Consider the following 15,172-nt stretch of genomic DNA (forward strand, 5'->3'; position numbering starts at 1 on the left):
CTCCACTGGCTTGCTCAGTCCACTCTCTTATAGAACCCAAGACTGCCAGCCCAGAGATGGCACCACCCACAAGGGGCCCTCCCAACTTGATCGCTAATTGAGAAAATGCCTTACAGCTGGATCTCATGGAGGCACTTCCCCAACTGAAGCTCCTTTCTCTGTGATAACTCCAGCTGTGTCAAGTTGGCACAAAGCTATGCAGTACACTGGGTAATGGTTGTTCACTAGATGGCACGTGCCATTCTTCTAGACTGCAATCTCTGCTGAATAGGACTATGCTGAGCCTCAACAGATCACAGTTGGTAGGGGGCTTCTAAATAGATGGACTCCTCGACTCGTCCCACTTGACCCGTAGAAGCTTCATCTTTGTTTCCTATGACTGTTTGATGAGTTAGTACTTCCCAAGCTCATGGATACCATTGTGAGGTTACTACAAGTCACCCATTGAACTCTGGCTTGTCTTCTGGAGTCTGGATGCCATTAGTGTCATGTTTGACTGAGGAAGGGAGGGCTCTGAGTACTAGTGCTTGCCAAGTTTGTACTGATAAATAGCGAGTGTGCAGGGCTTGACTAGAAATCGAGGAATGAAAAACAGATTGTTGCAGTCTGAGTCTCAGACTCCACGGAGGAGGAGATGCCTGTGCCGACAGCTCCGTGGGCATCCTTTCCAATGGAAGTAGCAGTAGGGATGAAAAACAGATTGTCATGCTCACCAAGAAAGTTTTATTTTTAATTTTTATATATGGATATTTGTAAGAAAATGAAGCAATTTAGAGACACTGTGTTCCTATTTTGGAAGAGCATATATTTTTTTAACCACCATCCCATGGAAATTTTGTCTTATTGAACAGCATTGAAACAAAAACATTGAACATAATTGCTTAACATTTGCAGTATTTTCCTAGAAAAGAGAATAAATTTAAAAGCAATCCAAAAATCAGAATTCTAAGTATTTCACCTGTTGCATTTTCCATAGATCTGAAAGATGATCTTGAACATAAATGCACTTCATGCTTATTAAAAAGAATGTTCTAAGATAGGAGATTTCTGCCCATTTTCCAAGAATAGAAAATCATGAATGAATGACCTCCATTAGCCTTTATGCTTCAATATATGAAAGTAATTGTGGGTGATATATCTGTGCATGTGTGCATGTGTGTATGTGTGTGTTAAGAAAGGGGAGAAGTCTTGCACAACTCAAAAGTAGGAATTTACTTACAGAAAACACTATGATAGATATCTGTGACTAAAATATGGATTTGGAAGAAGTTTATTTAATTATTTAATCACCACTTTATATTTTAGGAGTATAGCGTAGAAAGAGTCCCAAATCATATTTAAACAGATAAAATTCATTGTGCAGAATAGCCTATAAACATTAATTTGAACAATTATCTTATAGGAAATGTCTAGATCAATAAGCTGTTCTATATCATTGCCATATGCAAAGGATTTTAAAGTCTGGAAATGCTTAGCATATAAACTCAAGTGAAGCGTCTTTAGCTGCATCCTCTGTGGAAGAGCAGCCACAGCCCACATTGAAGATGGAAGCCAGCATCAGGTTCGGTAAGGAGAGCAGGTCACTGGGGTGGTTTGGCTGACTCGCAGAGTGGGGCAAAAACTAAGATGCCCTTACATCTGGCTGTCTGACTTTTCTCAAATCTTGCTCCAACGGGCATAAGCATCAACTTCCTAGTGTGGTAGTTTGAATGTAAAGTGTCCCCCATAGGCTCACATATTTGAACCTTTGTCCCAATTGTTGATGCTATTTGTGTAGGTCATAGAACCTGTAAGAGACAAAAACCTTGCTGAGGAAAGCATTCCTGAGGTCTAGATTTAAGGTTTTATAGTCTTCCCCACTTTCTCTTCTCTGTGTCTCTCTGCTTCATGGGTGGAATGGTTGATCTTTCTGTTCCCTCAGTGGGCCCACCAGACTCATATTCTTGTGGCCATGCCTCCCTGCTGTGTTGGACTGAACAATTTTTGAACCTTAAACTTACATAAACCTGGCTCACCTCTAAGTGTTTTTTGTTCATGTATTTTGTCACAGCAGCAGAGAAGTAACTTAATACACTAAAGTGCCACACGGGCAGGATAGAGAGACCATGCGTATGAGATCACAGAACTTGGCAGAAATGCTGACCAACAAATTAAAATAAATGAAAGTAAAATTGAAACGGACACAAAGAGCTTGCTACAGAAAATGTAAATAAAAATCTAATGTATTAATATTATTGTCAGTACAGTGTTCCTTCTGTAATTGAAGGGGGATTGGTTTAAACATACACACACACAGAGATTGCATACTAAAATCCAAGGATATTTATAAATATCTGCATCTCTGAATTGAAATGGCATAGCATTTATATATAACCAGCACATATCATCCTGGATACTTTAAAATATCTAGGTTAATTATAATACCTAATCCAATGTAAATGCTCAGTAAACACTTGTAGTTTGTTATTTGATGGTCAATGGCGAGAACAAAACCTACGTGTTATATTACAGGTGTCAGTTTTAAAATTTATCCAATCTGCACTATGGAACCTGTGTCTATAAAAGAGTAGCTGGTATGAATAAGCCCAACCCCCATGTAGCCACAAAGATGAGGGAGGGAGGGAGGGAGGGAGGGAGGGAGAGAGAGAGAGAGAGAGAGAGAGAGAGAGAGAGAGAGAGAGAGAGAGGAGAGAACTGCACATCTTAGAAATATATCCATCAAAAATGCTCAGACTAATCATTCTCTTCTGATGTCACTTCTTGTAGACAGACTACTGGTACCATGAAGAAGCATCCCTTGCATGCAGATCACAAGCCACACTCATCTCACAGAGAAAAGCCATGAGCATGATGATAGGGAGAGGGAACCCCACCCAGGACAGTGGTCTTGGAATTACCCCTGATTCTTTGTGGTGAATGAGGACTAGGACCACCTACTCTCACCCTTCAGTGTTTCCATTTGGATCCTGTGTGGACATTCCTCAGACCCCAACTTTTATAAATATCAGATTCCTGGTGCTTTTATTCTTATGGGATGAAATTTATACTTATTCTTAACTATTTTGGCAGCTTATTAGTTTAATTAGAGAAACCCATTTTCTGATATGAAGACTTAAAAGTTTCTCAAGGTTCCAAAAATTTTTTGAGATTTTTTTTCCCTTTGTTTGTGTTAGCATCAGGCTCAGCAAGCAATGTTCCTTAACCAGAACTGACTGCACAGAACAAATACGATGTTGACTGCACCCCATCCCTTCTGTTGGGATTGACCAAGACTGTATCACCTTAGCACAGAAACAGGCTTGCCTGCTGGATACAGAATGCCAGGAGAAGTGCTGCAGGAGACTCACTGGAGTTTTTGTTGCTACAATATTGAATGTTTTTTCCCTCTGGATTCCCCAATGCACACCTGTGCAGCTCACCACACTCTCAAGCATATTCCTGGAACATTATATATTTATTTTCACTTTTAATGTTTAAGAGCCCATGAGTATGGAGCTCAGAGCTTGTCACATAGTATAGATACCCCGACAGTGTGGAAAGGGACATGTATGCTGGGTTGATGGTGGAAAGGCATGAAATTTTTTATTTTCTTAAATGTTGTTAAAGAGAGTATCATTTAGGCAATATTACTTGGACTTGTAGTTTGAAGATATAAAAGCTTAAAGTTATGTATTCAGATCATTATCTGTTAGTCCTGGCAGGAACGATTGCCTAGGCAATAGGATTCTCGTTAATCAATGTCATTATAAAAAGAAGGTCATTTGAGTATTCTTATTTAAAAAGAACATAATTTCCCATAGTAAAATTTCCAAGAGAACAAAAAAAAATGTACTTCTATGGGATTTTTAATGGAGAAATATGTACGTCAATAATAAAAGTGTGTTCTTAATTTCCCAAATATACTTAATCTAGCAGAGCACCAAGAAAAGGTTTCAATGTTCCCCAACAATGCAATGAAATGCATCAAGGACTTGACCTTAGCTGTGCACACTCAAGATACATCATTCGTGATGTGAAGCTTTTAGATTAAGTATTCTTACTGCTGTCTCTTAGGGCATGAAATCTTTATCTAAATTATGAGCCTGTAAGAAGACAGCTTTATGTAAACTCAGATGAGAATCAATTTAGAAGACAATCAATTTCTACCACGTGATCCCATCACAGAAACACTGAGATGATTCTCACAGGAACGTGGGTTAAATCTGAGCTTGCTTTTCCTGCTAGATAAATACATTCTAGTCTTTGTAGCCCTTACAGGACAATTATCTGTTATTGTAAAAACTTACTTTCTTACATAGCTGTTCCTCTAGTCACCATGTCTGGAGAATGCCCAATAGCTCCGTATTCTGTGTAATGTGTCTGCCTCTGGCCCATTGTGCAGAACAAAGGTGTCATATGTACTGGGCAGTGTACTATTTGGAATAAATTCACTATTGGGCTTGACAAGTACTAATCACAATTATATTATTCTTTGATGATGTTATTACTCCTTTCCTTACAGAAGATACAGCTGAGGCACAAGGATGGGGTTGTAGGGGCATAGAGAGTTGGATGGAGCTGCTAGGCTCTCCTGCTTGCCAAAGATAAGCATAGGATTGAAGACAAAGCATTAAAGGCTGACCAACCTTGCATCTTTGGCAGAGTTGAATAAACTGACTCAGAAGAGAAAACCCATTGGGAGTAAAGACTATAAAGTGCTGCTTCCTTCCCTGAATGTCCAGCACTCACTGGGCAGTCATGGAGGAGGGGAAGATTCTTTAGATAGCTTTCCTCATCAGAATGTAGAGCCAGCAGACTAGGAGTTTGATAGAGAAATGGCTTCATTTTCAATCTTTGAAATTCTAGATATATTTGGGAGAAAATGCTAACTTCTCTCTTTCTTGGGTCTATAGGGTTATAATTCTGATTTTTGTTTGAACCATTGAAACCAACTGTGGAATCAGCCCAACACTAGAATCAGGGGTCCCTTTGAAGAACCTCTTTATTGCAAAGTAGCATCCTCTCTGGTGGCTCTTAGATGAGTTGCTATAGTCATGGTCCTAATTTGACCCCGATGGGCATCTCTGAGAACAAATGGCTCCCATACCAACTCTATTATTTCTCACTTTAAGAATCCCCACATATCTTACTTTAAGTCAGTGTTTCTTGATGTTGTTTGACAATGGATGTCTTTGGGTATAGAAGGGGGGCTTGGAAGCAGAGGAAGGGGAACAGTTGGTACAGGAGACTGGTCTCCCTCTGGTAGAAAAACCATAGATCTTATGACCTAATCAATAATCCACTACCCATCATCATCATCATAGATCTTGCCAACATTCTAGAGAAGATGGTCACACAGTTGGGGTGCCAATGGGAGAGGACTTCTGAAGATATCTTAGAACCTGTCTCTCACAGTGAGTGGCTATCTTGTGAATGCTCTCTTAGCATCAGAGCTGTGGCTCCATAGTCAAAGTGCTGAGGGCCCTGTACCAGATGAGCTGCTAGATAGACCTGCTGTTTCCATGGTTTCACATGGGATTGCCCAGCCCGTTACATGCATACACACAACCTTTTGAAACTAAGGAAGACAAAATGTCTATAAGTATGTGGAAGTACTCATAGCCAACATAATTTTCTGGCAAGAAACCACACAGGTGATATTTTGGTCTTCATTTTTTTTGTTGTTCATTTCCTTAAAATAATCTGCAGTTGTGGTTCCCAAGTATCCTTATAAAAACAAGATCTGAGTAATTCTGTCAACTTATCTCATTAACTAACCTATCATATCATGCAAAACCCCACAGAGCTCCTCATAGGAATGTTTAAAGTCTGTGCAGGCTCTCAAGTGGGCATAGCATGCTAAACTTTTTTCCTGGGAGAGCATAGGAGTCCAGAGAAAGTAAACAGACTTAAGGTCTCCTGTTTACTAACCTCAAGGGTGTGTGTTCACTTTTACCCAAAGGGAATTCCTCATCTCATTGCACGATATTTGCCTGAGAAAAGATGTGTGCATCTTTGCCTTTCACTTTGGAGATGAAGAATTTACAGCCATTTTAGTGAGAGAATAAAGTGGATAGATGGATCTTCTCATTTGAGAGGCAACTTTGTAGAGGCGAAAGTACCTACAAATCCCAGTGCTGGCCACAAAGAAGGACTCCAGCAGCACCATGGATCGTCTTATTCTCTTGATCTGTCGACAACAGCATTACTAAAATGAGTGTCTAAAGCAGTGTGGGAGAAAGAAAAGCAGCTTACTGTTTGTTATGTACATGCAAATATATTCTTCTGCACATAGATAAATGCACTCATGCATGCATGCTCCACAGCTTTTCCATGTAAGAAAACACAGGAGTTCTTGTTTGTTATTATGCACCAGGAAGTATCCAGACTTGCTACTGGTAGAAAGTGAATGAGTATTTACAGACATTCTGAGGTGCTGGAATTGCTCACGCCCACATAGGGACACCATGACTCACATTAGTCCCAGGTTTTACCATATGTCTTGGTTAGGGCTTTATTGCTGTGAGGAGACACCATAACCACAGAAACTCTTAGTAAGGAGAACATTTAGTTGGGTCTGGCTTACAGTTCAGAGGGTGAGTCCATTATTATCATGGTGGAAAGCATGGTGGCATGTAGGCAGTCATGGTGCTAGAGAAGGAGCTGAGGACTCTACATCTGGATCCCCAGGCATCTTGGAGGAAGAGTGGGACACTGGATCTGGCTTAAGCTTCTGAGACCTTAAAGTCTACCCCTCAGTGACACACTTTCTCCAACAAAGTCACACCTACTCCAACAGGGCCACCCCTTCTAACAGTGCCATTCCCTATGGGCCAATCATTCAAACACATGGGACCATTTCTATTCAAACCACCACACCACAGAAGCCCCTGAGGTGTGGGGTTCAGTTCATGCTTCTCTGGAACAACTGTGATACCCACTGCCCCCACAGCTTGCCAAGGAAGCTCACAGGCCCACAAAATTACCTCGCAGGTAGATAAGGGACACATCTAAGGCCTAGGAGGGCTAGTCAGAACAGGGGGGACTGTGTGTAGTTTTACAACTCTTCTGAAAATGTTTATTATATCTAAGGGTTTTCTGGTGGAATCCTTAAGGCCTTTTAACTGTAAAATTATTTCATCTGTATCCTCCTTTTTTTAAATTTTTACCCCTTTACATCTTTTTCTTGCATTCTTGCTCTAAGGCTCCAAGCACTATATTGCATAAGAGAGATGAGAGTGGACATTCTTTTCTCTTTCCTGATTTGGAAGCAAATATCTCAGACTTCCCCTGTTTAATATAATATTGACTATGAGTTTTTATGTGGGAAAAAAGTAAGCATGAGACTGTGGGAAGATACCAATGGGAATGCATGGGAGGTGCTGAGATTGGAGGAGAAATTACAAGTCGCACATTATTTGAAAATTCCATTGTGATTTTTAACACTTCATGTGCTAATTTTAAATTTTAAAGCCTATAATATATCATAACATATACTGTTACCCAGGATATACTACTGAAATACCTGCTTCCATGAGGGACAGGGAAGTCATGAGTGGATTCCCATGTAAAATCATTCACCATTGCCACAATATAATTTTCACATTCGGTTTGTCTTCCACTATACTTCTCTAGCCTATAGCCGTGTAGCAAGAATGCAGAACAGCCTGTAGGCTCCTTACAACATCACTGTCTGTTACTTGTGGGAGCTGGGTGTAGTGTTAGTGTTGATTGCTGGGGTGTCCTTTCACATTCTGAACTTCATTCAAAGGCATGCACTTTGGTATTTAGAACAGCTGTCTAAACCCACAGCGAGAGTCAGGGTTCAGAGGCTCCTTGGTGTGCAGAAGCATCCTCACCTCATCCTCACCATCATGCATGAGCACTCAGTTGGCAAGTGATGAGCTCCTAATGTCTAATAACATCAGGATGATTACATAGGAAGTAAGAACTGACCCAGAGTCTTGCTTTTCTCTTGCCATCCAGTGATTTGTGAACTGCTCAGGTTCCTATGGAAGGTGGTTGTAACTCCTTCATGTTCGGGTCCTGAACCAGCATAAAATGGAAAATAGACAACGACACTGGTTATAAAGGAATTATGTGATCTCACACGTACCCACGGGTGCTGTAATATGAAGTTGGTGCACTGAGTGGGTACGTGGTGGAAAACAGCACTACTTGTACAAGAACAGATATTGTCATGGTAACATAAACACATATAAGGCATTTGCCCAAATGACAGTCGAAAGGATGGTGCAGGCTTTGTATTTGTAAAGGAGATATAGATGGGATATAGTCATAAAGGAGAGATATGCACAGGAATAACAAACAAACAAATAAACAAAAAACCAGAGATACAAACAGCTCCCTCTCCAAGTATCCAAGTGAATGAAAACAAGCATTGGCCTACAATGGCTTAATAAGTCTATCAGTTCCAAACATCCAAATACTAAAGACATGAGGAGTACTGTGATATCAACATGTGCACACACTTTCTATGTATGGACACGGAATGTATACATATGCACATCTACGTTTGATTTCGTAATGTCCTGATAAGAGCTTTCAAGTCCACATCTTTGAAGATGCACGCATGAATTTTCATCTGGTTTTGGTGTCATATTACAGTTGTTCCCATAAAGTCCTCTAGGGTTCACTCTCCCCTTTGCACTACTTTGCAAGTATTGTAAACAGCATATCACTGTTCCTCATACCCTCACCTCACTACTTAACCTGTTCAATATTTCTTCTGGCATATGAGACATGTGTAACAATGTTATAATGTGTCTGTCAATATTGTTGACTGGAGTTTCTTTCACCTGTGTTGTTTCTGCATCAGTTCAACTGACTGACTTTTCATAGTAGGTTGTGGGTTTTTAAGTCATTGTAAACCATAATTTTAGAATGGATGCTTGAGATTGTAAGCTTGACCTACTTCCGTGCTGCTTGTCATTGGGAAAATATACTAGAGTGCTGGGATCTGACTAAATTGTGTAAAGCCTGTTTGGTGATTTCGTTTCTTCCTTTTACAACTGTTCATTGGAGCAGGGCAACATTTAGTCTCTGGTAAGTTGTTTTCCTCCCTGAAGAAGAGAGATTCTTCCTGGTACCCAAACAGTAGCCTGAGGATCCAAAGCTTGCTCCCGCTCCTCACTGCTTGTGAGAGCCAGCACGATTTCTCGCCAGTATTGGTCCATCTTTTTAGGTAGGCCATTTTCTTTCTCCTGTACTTCTCTTAGGTCATCCTCACCTCTATGTACTCTCTTATAATATGTTTGCTCGTTTTCATTTAAATGAATGCTTGGAAAGGGAGCTGTTTGGATCTCTGGATTGTTATTTATTTGTTTGTTTGTTATTTCTGTGTGTAGCTCTCCTTTCTGACTTATCCAGTCCATATCTCCTCCACTTCTTTCCAGGTGTGAACCTAAGGTGCTTTTCCATTCCCTTGGCCTCTCTCAGGGAACCTCTTTAGGACTGCCACCATCCTCCTGAGATTCCATTTACTTTCATCACCATGCAGTCATTACTCTCTCCTTGCCTGGGGGCTAGCATCTTGAAAATGGTTGTTGCATGTTACTTTGGACCATTTTGACAAAAGACTTCCTTTCTGTTGCTCTGCCTTGGTGGTGAGCAGGCTGCTTTGTGACCACCTTAGTCTGAATCGATTGCCTTCGCTTGTCTACCTTCCTATGTATTACTGAATCAATTCTCAAAACTTCCTTTTGATCTTTCCTTGGTGGTTTCAAGTCTATTTGCCTGCAGAAGGACCCTAGCTTGGGCACTTCACTCACAGTTGAATTGCGTTCAGTTTCTTTCATGGAGGTTATTCTGTCTCTGCACGCCAAGCTTGGTTACGGAATGAGAACTTGATAAATGCATACAGAAACCACAAACATTCCATATGAGCATAAATTGGGTTGTGTATTCAGCTATTGATGAAAAGACTTTAAAGAGCATATGGCATGAAAATTCTTCCTGGATCATCTCCATCTCTCTACTTTATTTTTAATCTACAAAATGCTTTTAGTTTTTTCCAAGGAAAAATAAACAGCAAAACAGGAGGCTCTACTTAACCATCTGAATTTGCTAACCAAATTTATATGAATTCCTCTTGAATAGGCCTATCTGAATCATGATCAACACGTTTTACCCATTTACCAGGCAAATCATGTAACTGGGCTTCACACTGGTGATGTCAGATAAAGTGTGAAAGTTTTTCTTTTTTTTTTTTTTATCCCTGAAAACTTGCAGTGTGTAATGGAGGCAGAATTTAGATCGACAATTAAGTACTAGTGAAGTGCTTGCCTTGTTCCTCCAACATGCGCCTGAAGTGATGTACTGTTCATCTTCTCCTGAAGGAGAAGAGACATAGTTAAGATAGGATAGGAAATGAACCGAAGAGGCTATACTTACACTTACACTACTGTAAGTGAAGAAAAGCTGAGGGTCTCACGATTTCTGGATTAAAAATTTAAATGGATGTTTTTATCTTTGCTGGCTGAGATCGAAAATCCAGGGAGAGCATGTTATGAGAAATTTCTTAAAACCACCTTACTAGCTATTCTTATCTATTTCTATCAGAATGGTAAGACTCTTGTGTGGCAAATAATACTAATTAAGTCCTCAAATTTTTTTTTCAAAAAAAAAATCAATATTTCTTTATTGCTTAATTGTGTGCTAGTCTTTCAAATTTGGATAGTCTTTTCAGCTGTAAACCTGTAAACTGGAGCATATAGATTCAGCTGAACCGCCTAAGGGATCACAACTGAATTGAATCACTACATAATTTGGAAAATTAAGATTAAGCAGACTGGCCTTGCCATATCCTAACCTTTCATAATTAGATACGAGTGCAGGCAGAATCCAGCCTCAGAGGCTGTTAAATCAAATCCCGAGTTGCATGCTAAACTTTTGAGGAAATAACAAATGTGGACATAGGTGCAGTCATTGGAGACTTAGACACAATGAGCCCAACTTGATGTTTAGATACAGTGGGCCACAGTCACTGCTAGGAATGTGTGACATTCTGTACTTCTGGCAGATGCCAAGACAGGGCAGCCTGCTTTCAAATTCCAGTACCACCCACAGATTTCAAAGGCTGGATATCATCCTGGTGTGAAGAAGCTAGGGCCTGTTGGGGGTGTCCTCATAACAAATAAGGCCCTAACTATTCTACAAGCAAGGTTAAAGCCCCTGGTGCTGAAAAACCACACATTCAGAAATCAACCCCCACAGCTGCACTTTAAGTCTACATTATCAAAGAATTCCTGCACAGAACACTTGCCCTTGGGGTATCCGATATTAGTGTTGTGTGGTTTTCAATCCAGCATTTCTTGTAATGGGCACAGAAGGGTTCAGATGGAGGCTTACTCCTCTTCTGTCTGATAGCCTTTATGCCCAGTACAGGAGAGACACATGCTGTATCCACCTGCTCACCCAAGTGGGTTTATAGCATTTACTGGGGCTGTTTTTCCATTTAGCAGGCAGTGTCCCAAATTTTACTGTCCTTAGAGAAAAATGAAGTCATTTATCTTTCTGTTTTTGTTGGAGTGCGGATGGTGTGAACTGGTAGGAATGGCTAGGAGTATTAAGTCAGAGAAACAGCTGTAGTAGTCTTACGTGTTCTGTGTTAAATTCCTCTTGTTACAAACATGACTCGCGAGTAATTCTCATTGTGAAAAAGGAAGAAAACTATGCGAAGTCTACTTAAAATAATTAGACCGAGAAAGATAAGAGCTGCATTCGTCTTCCAGTTTAAGCTGCTGTCACAGCCACACGGGGATGACTGTTTCTTCTGCTGCTAGAAACACTTTATTTTTGTATTAGGGAGATTGCTCTTTTAAATCGTAAACCAGAAAATAGAAAAAAAACCAGATCTTATTGTTTTCAGTGAAAAAAGTAAATGAATCTAGACTGACAGGGATGGACCTGTGCAGAGAGGAGTTACCGTAGCCACCAACCTAGACACTGAGCTCAGAGGGACCTGCTTCCTAGGTCCCTAAGGCTTGGCATTGAGAAACTGTTTCAGGAATTTCCAGATGGATCAGAACAGCTGGCTCCCTGTACCCAAACTATTTATGGAAACAGCACAGGAATTAATAAATTAGGAACTCCCCTAAAATGTCAGGGGAAATAAAGAAATAAAAACGTAAGAGAGAAAAGATGAGATATTAAAAGTTAAAGCAGAGAGATCATATCCAGGGCATAGAAACTCCAGTAAGAGCAAAGGACGGTGATAGAAAACATATAACAAAGCCATCAAGAAAATTTCTAAATCAACAACAAAAAAAAGCATCAACTTATAGATTGAAATGGGTTTCCAAAATAACCCAAATGCAGATAGCTGTAGAAGTAACTTTGCACTGAGAGATGGTAAGAGCACAGAAAATGTGGTTCCTTTCTGAAGGAAATTTATTTTCGACCTAAAATTTCTGCCAGTATTTTAAAACAGTGGCATGTAGATGTTATGTGAAGACAATAAGGCATGAAGTGTTTGTCTTGAAGACATCCTTATGAATGCCATTCCAGAATTTACACCAGCAGAAAGGGAGCAGACTAAGGAGAATGATGACTTCCCCAACAAGAAACAGAAAAGAGGGAGCCCTTCTGCTAGCACAGAAATGCAGAGCATCCAGTATAACTATGCAACTATGCTTGCCTTTCTATTGGGACTTCCTTGAGAATTTCATACATGAATATGTTCTTCTTTATCTAACCTACCCCAAATTCCCTCCTGTCATTTCCTCTGCTATAGCCAGACCTCGTTTCCTGCCAAACTTCATGTGCTCCTATTTTAGAAACGCTGCTGTGTCCACTTATGTTTGCAATACATATGTGGGTGTAGGGCCATCCGCCTGAACATAAGCAACTTTCCACAGGCCACATCTCTGAGTAAAACTGACTTCTTACCCCAGCAGCTATAAAGTGCCAGTCCTTCCTCAGATAAGGGTAGGACTTTATTAGTGTTTGCATCACCCATGCTGGGGTTGGATGGCTCAGTTTTGTGCAGGCCTTGTGCACACAGCCACAGCCACAGCCAGGGTGCATTCATGAGTGCAGCAGTGCTGCTGTGTCCTGAAAATGTCTTAGCTCTTGCTTTGTATTTGTTTAATGTTAATTTAAAACTTTACAGTATGCTCATAAGTAGGTGCATTGTGTTGTTAGTTTTCTCCTAATGAAAAAGCCTTTATGGCTAAATGGAAGAATTGTGACACAGAACTGTCTCAAAAGTCCACTGTCTATTTCTCATTCTGTATTCATGGTATTTATTACCAAGTGCATAGCTAAATGTGACAGGCATAGTTTTTATCACCTATTTCTATCCCATCCAGTCACTATGCCTCACTTGATAGATTTTCAAAACTATTCTCTACTGAGTGTCCAGGCACCTCCGATTGTAATGGCATGTAGGCGTGAAGTGATGGGAGGGAAACAGAGAAATATTTAATAGGAAGAATAGAGGAGGGAAACCTTACAGGTTGGACATCATGCCCTGGGCTGTCTGGATGGTCCATTACCCCAAAGCTGGGGATGTGCGCCCAAGGCTTCTAACATCCATTAATCTCAAATTAAGCCATTTAATCTCGAAAGAGTGTATTATAGCTCTAACACTTTAATAAATAGCTAAACAAACACCAAGATAAACAGCATTGTGAATAACTTATCATGTAAAAGGTAGATGTCTTTTTAAGAAGTTGCCAGTTTTTTTTTTCCACATGCAGGTTTGTTTACTATCTCATGTTTATTATCGATACAGGAGAAAACACAGGTTACCTTTAGAGATGACTTGAGAAGTAAATACTCTATTAGGGAATTGTTTAACATAGATGTTGTTTTGGTTATGTAGTTTTGAGTATCTAAGATTCCGAAGTTTTGAGGCCCCCTGACATAGTGAGAAAGTAGACTATCCCCCCTCCTCCGGCTACTTATGTGCTGTAGGGGTAAAACGTGCTGTGCACCCTCACCTCCAGGAATACCAGCCTTGTAACACCAACGCGTGCCCGGAGCTGAAGAAGACGACCCCCTGGACCCCCTGGACACCTGTCAACATCTCAGACAATGGAGGTCACTATGAGCAGCGATTCCGCTACACCTGTAAAGCCCGCCTGCCAGATCCAAATTTGCTGGAAGTAGGAAGGCAGAGGATAGAAATGCGGTACTGTTCCAGCGATGGAACCAGCGGCTGCTCCACAGACGGTAAGGGGACTGGCCATTCCATGGAAAGCCTTAGACCTTCTCTCTAAGAAAGTAGAAAAATAGGGGGCGCCCCTGTTCAAATAATGTTGTGTTTATGGTAGATCCAAAATAACTTGTGTGCGATTTACTTAGCATAAAAGAACATGATGAGAATAGTAGTTGGAATAAAAATAGTAGCAGAACATTAGATTTTTTTCCCCCTTCTTTAAAAAACTCAAAGTAAACAAAGACAGTAGAAGTACATTTCCTTTTTCATACCACAAAGTGAATTTTCTGTTAAATAGCACATTTGATCTGAGTAATAGTGCTTTGCCCTAGTGGTCTCATTAACCCCTTCAGTGTGATTGTAGAAAGCCCAAGGTAGATTGAGTCCCACCCACTGCCTGGCCTAGGTACTCTCTGTGATGGTACCTCGGGGAGATCGCTCCTAGAGGTCATCTGTCTCCACTGCAGGAATGGTAGAGACTTTCTCCTGATGGCTTCATTATTTGCTCTGTTCTTCCTTTTTTCCAATACTTGTATCTAATTGAACAAAATATATTTTAGTTCTGAAAAGAGACTCTCATGGACAAGTCCTCAGAGGATGAAATCTTGAAAAGGCAGTTAAATCTCATGACGGAACATTCACAGGCATTTCTCAGCATTCTCATGATTGTGGTATTACTCAATTCTCCCAACACAAGTGTAACAAAGAATGTCCTAGAACAATTGTTTTCATAGACTGCTCTTCAGACATAGGGAGGGTCCTTCCTGTGATAAGGATTACTTATTGGAACACACAAATAGAATACGTTTTGTAAAGTGCAGTAGCATAATGAGGTGGGAGAAGGATGCCTCAGTGGGCCCATGCTGAGGTGTCCCCCACCCTGAGCTATATGAAAAAGTGAAGTTTATTTGGGGGCATAAGAAAGGGGGATTGAAAAGGGAGTAGAGACAGAGAAAACAAGGGGGCAGAGAAAGAGGGAGAGGAGGGGAGAGGAGAGGAGAGGAGAGGAGA

The 15,172-nt window shown here is 40.6% G+C and overlaps 1 protein-coding gene across 1 annotated transcript in view; it reads left to right on the top strand.

The window, feature by feature from the left end:
* Window positions 1-15,172, top strand: part of LOC110335061 (semaphorin-5A) — a 67,697-nt gene that overhangs the window by 28,069 nt on the left and 24,456 nt on the right. The window contains exon 4 of the mRNA XM_021217145.2: window positions 13,950-14,175. Within this exon, the coding sequence (XP_021072804.1) occupies window positions 13,950-14,175 (226 nt within the window). The remainder of the gene's footprint in view (window positions 1-13,949; window positions 14,176-15,172) is intronic.

The sequence above is a fragment of the Mus pahari genome, chromosome 17 (genome assembly GCF_900095145.1).
Source record: "Mus pahari chromosome 17, PAHARI_EIJ_v1.1, whole genome shotgun sequence".
Lineage (NCBI taxonomy): Eukaryota > Metazoa > Chordata > Mammalia > Rodentia > Muridae > Mus > Mus pahari.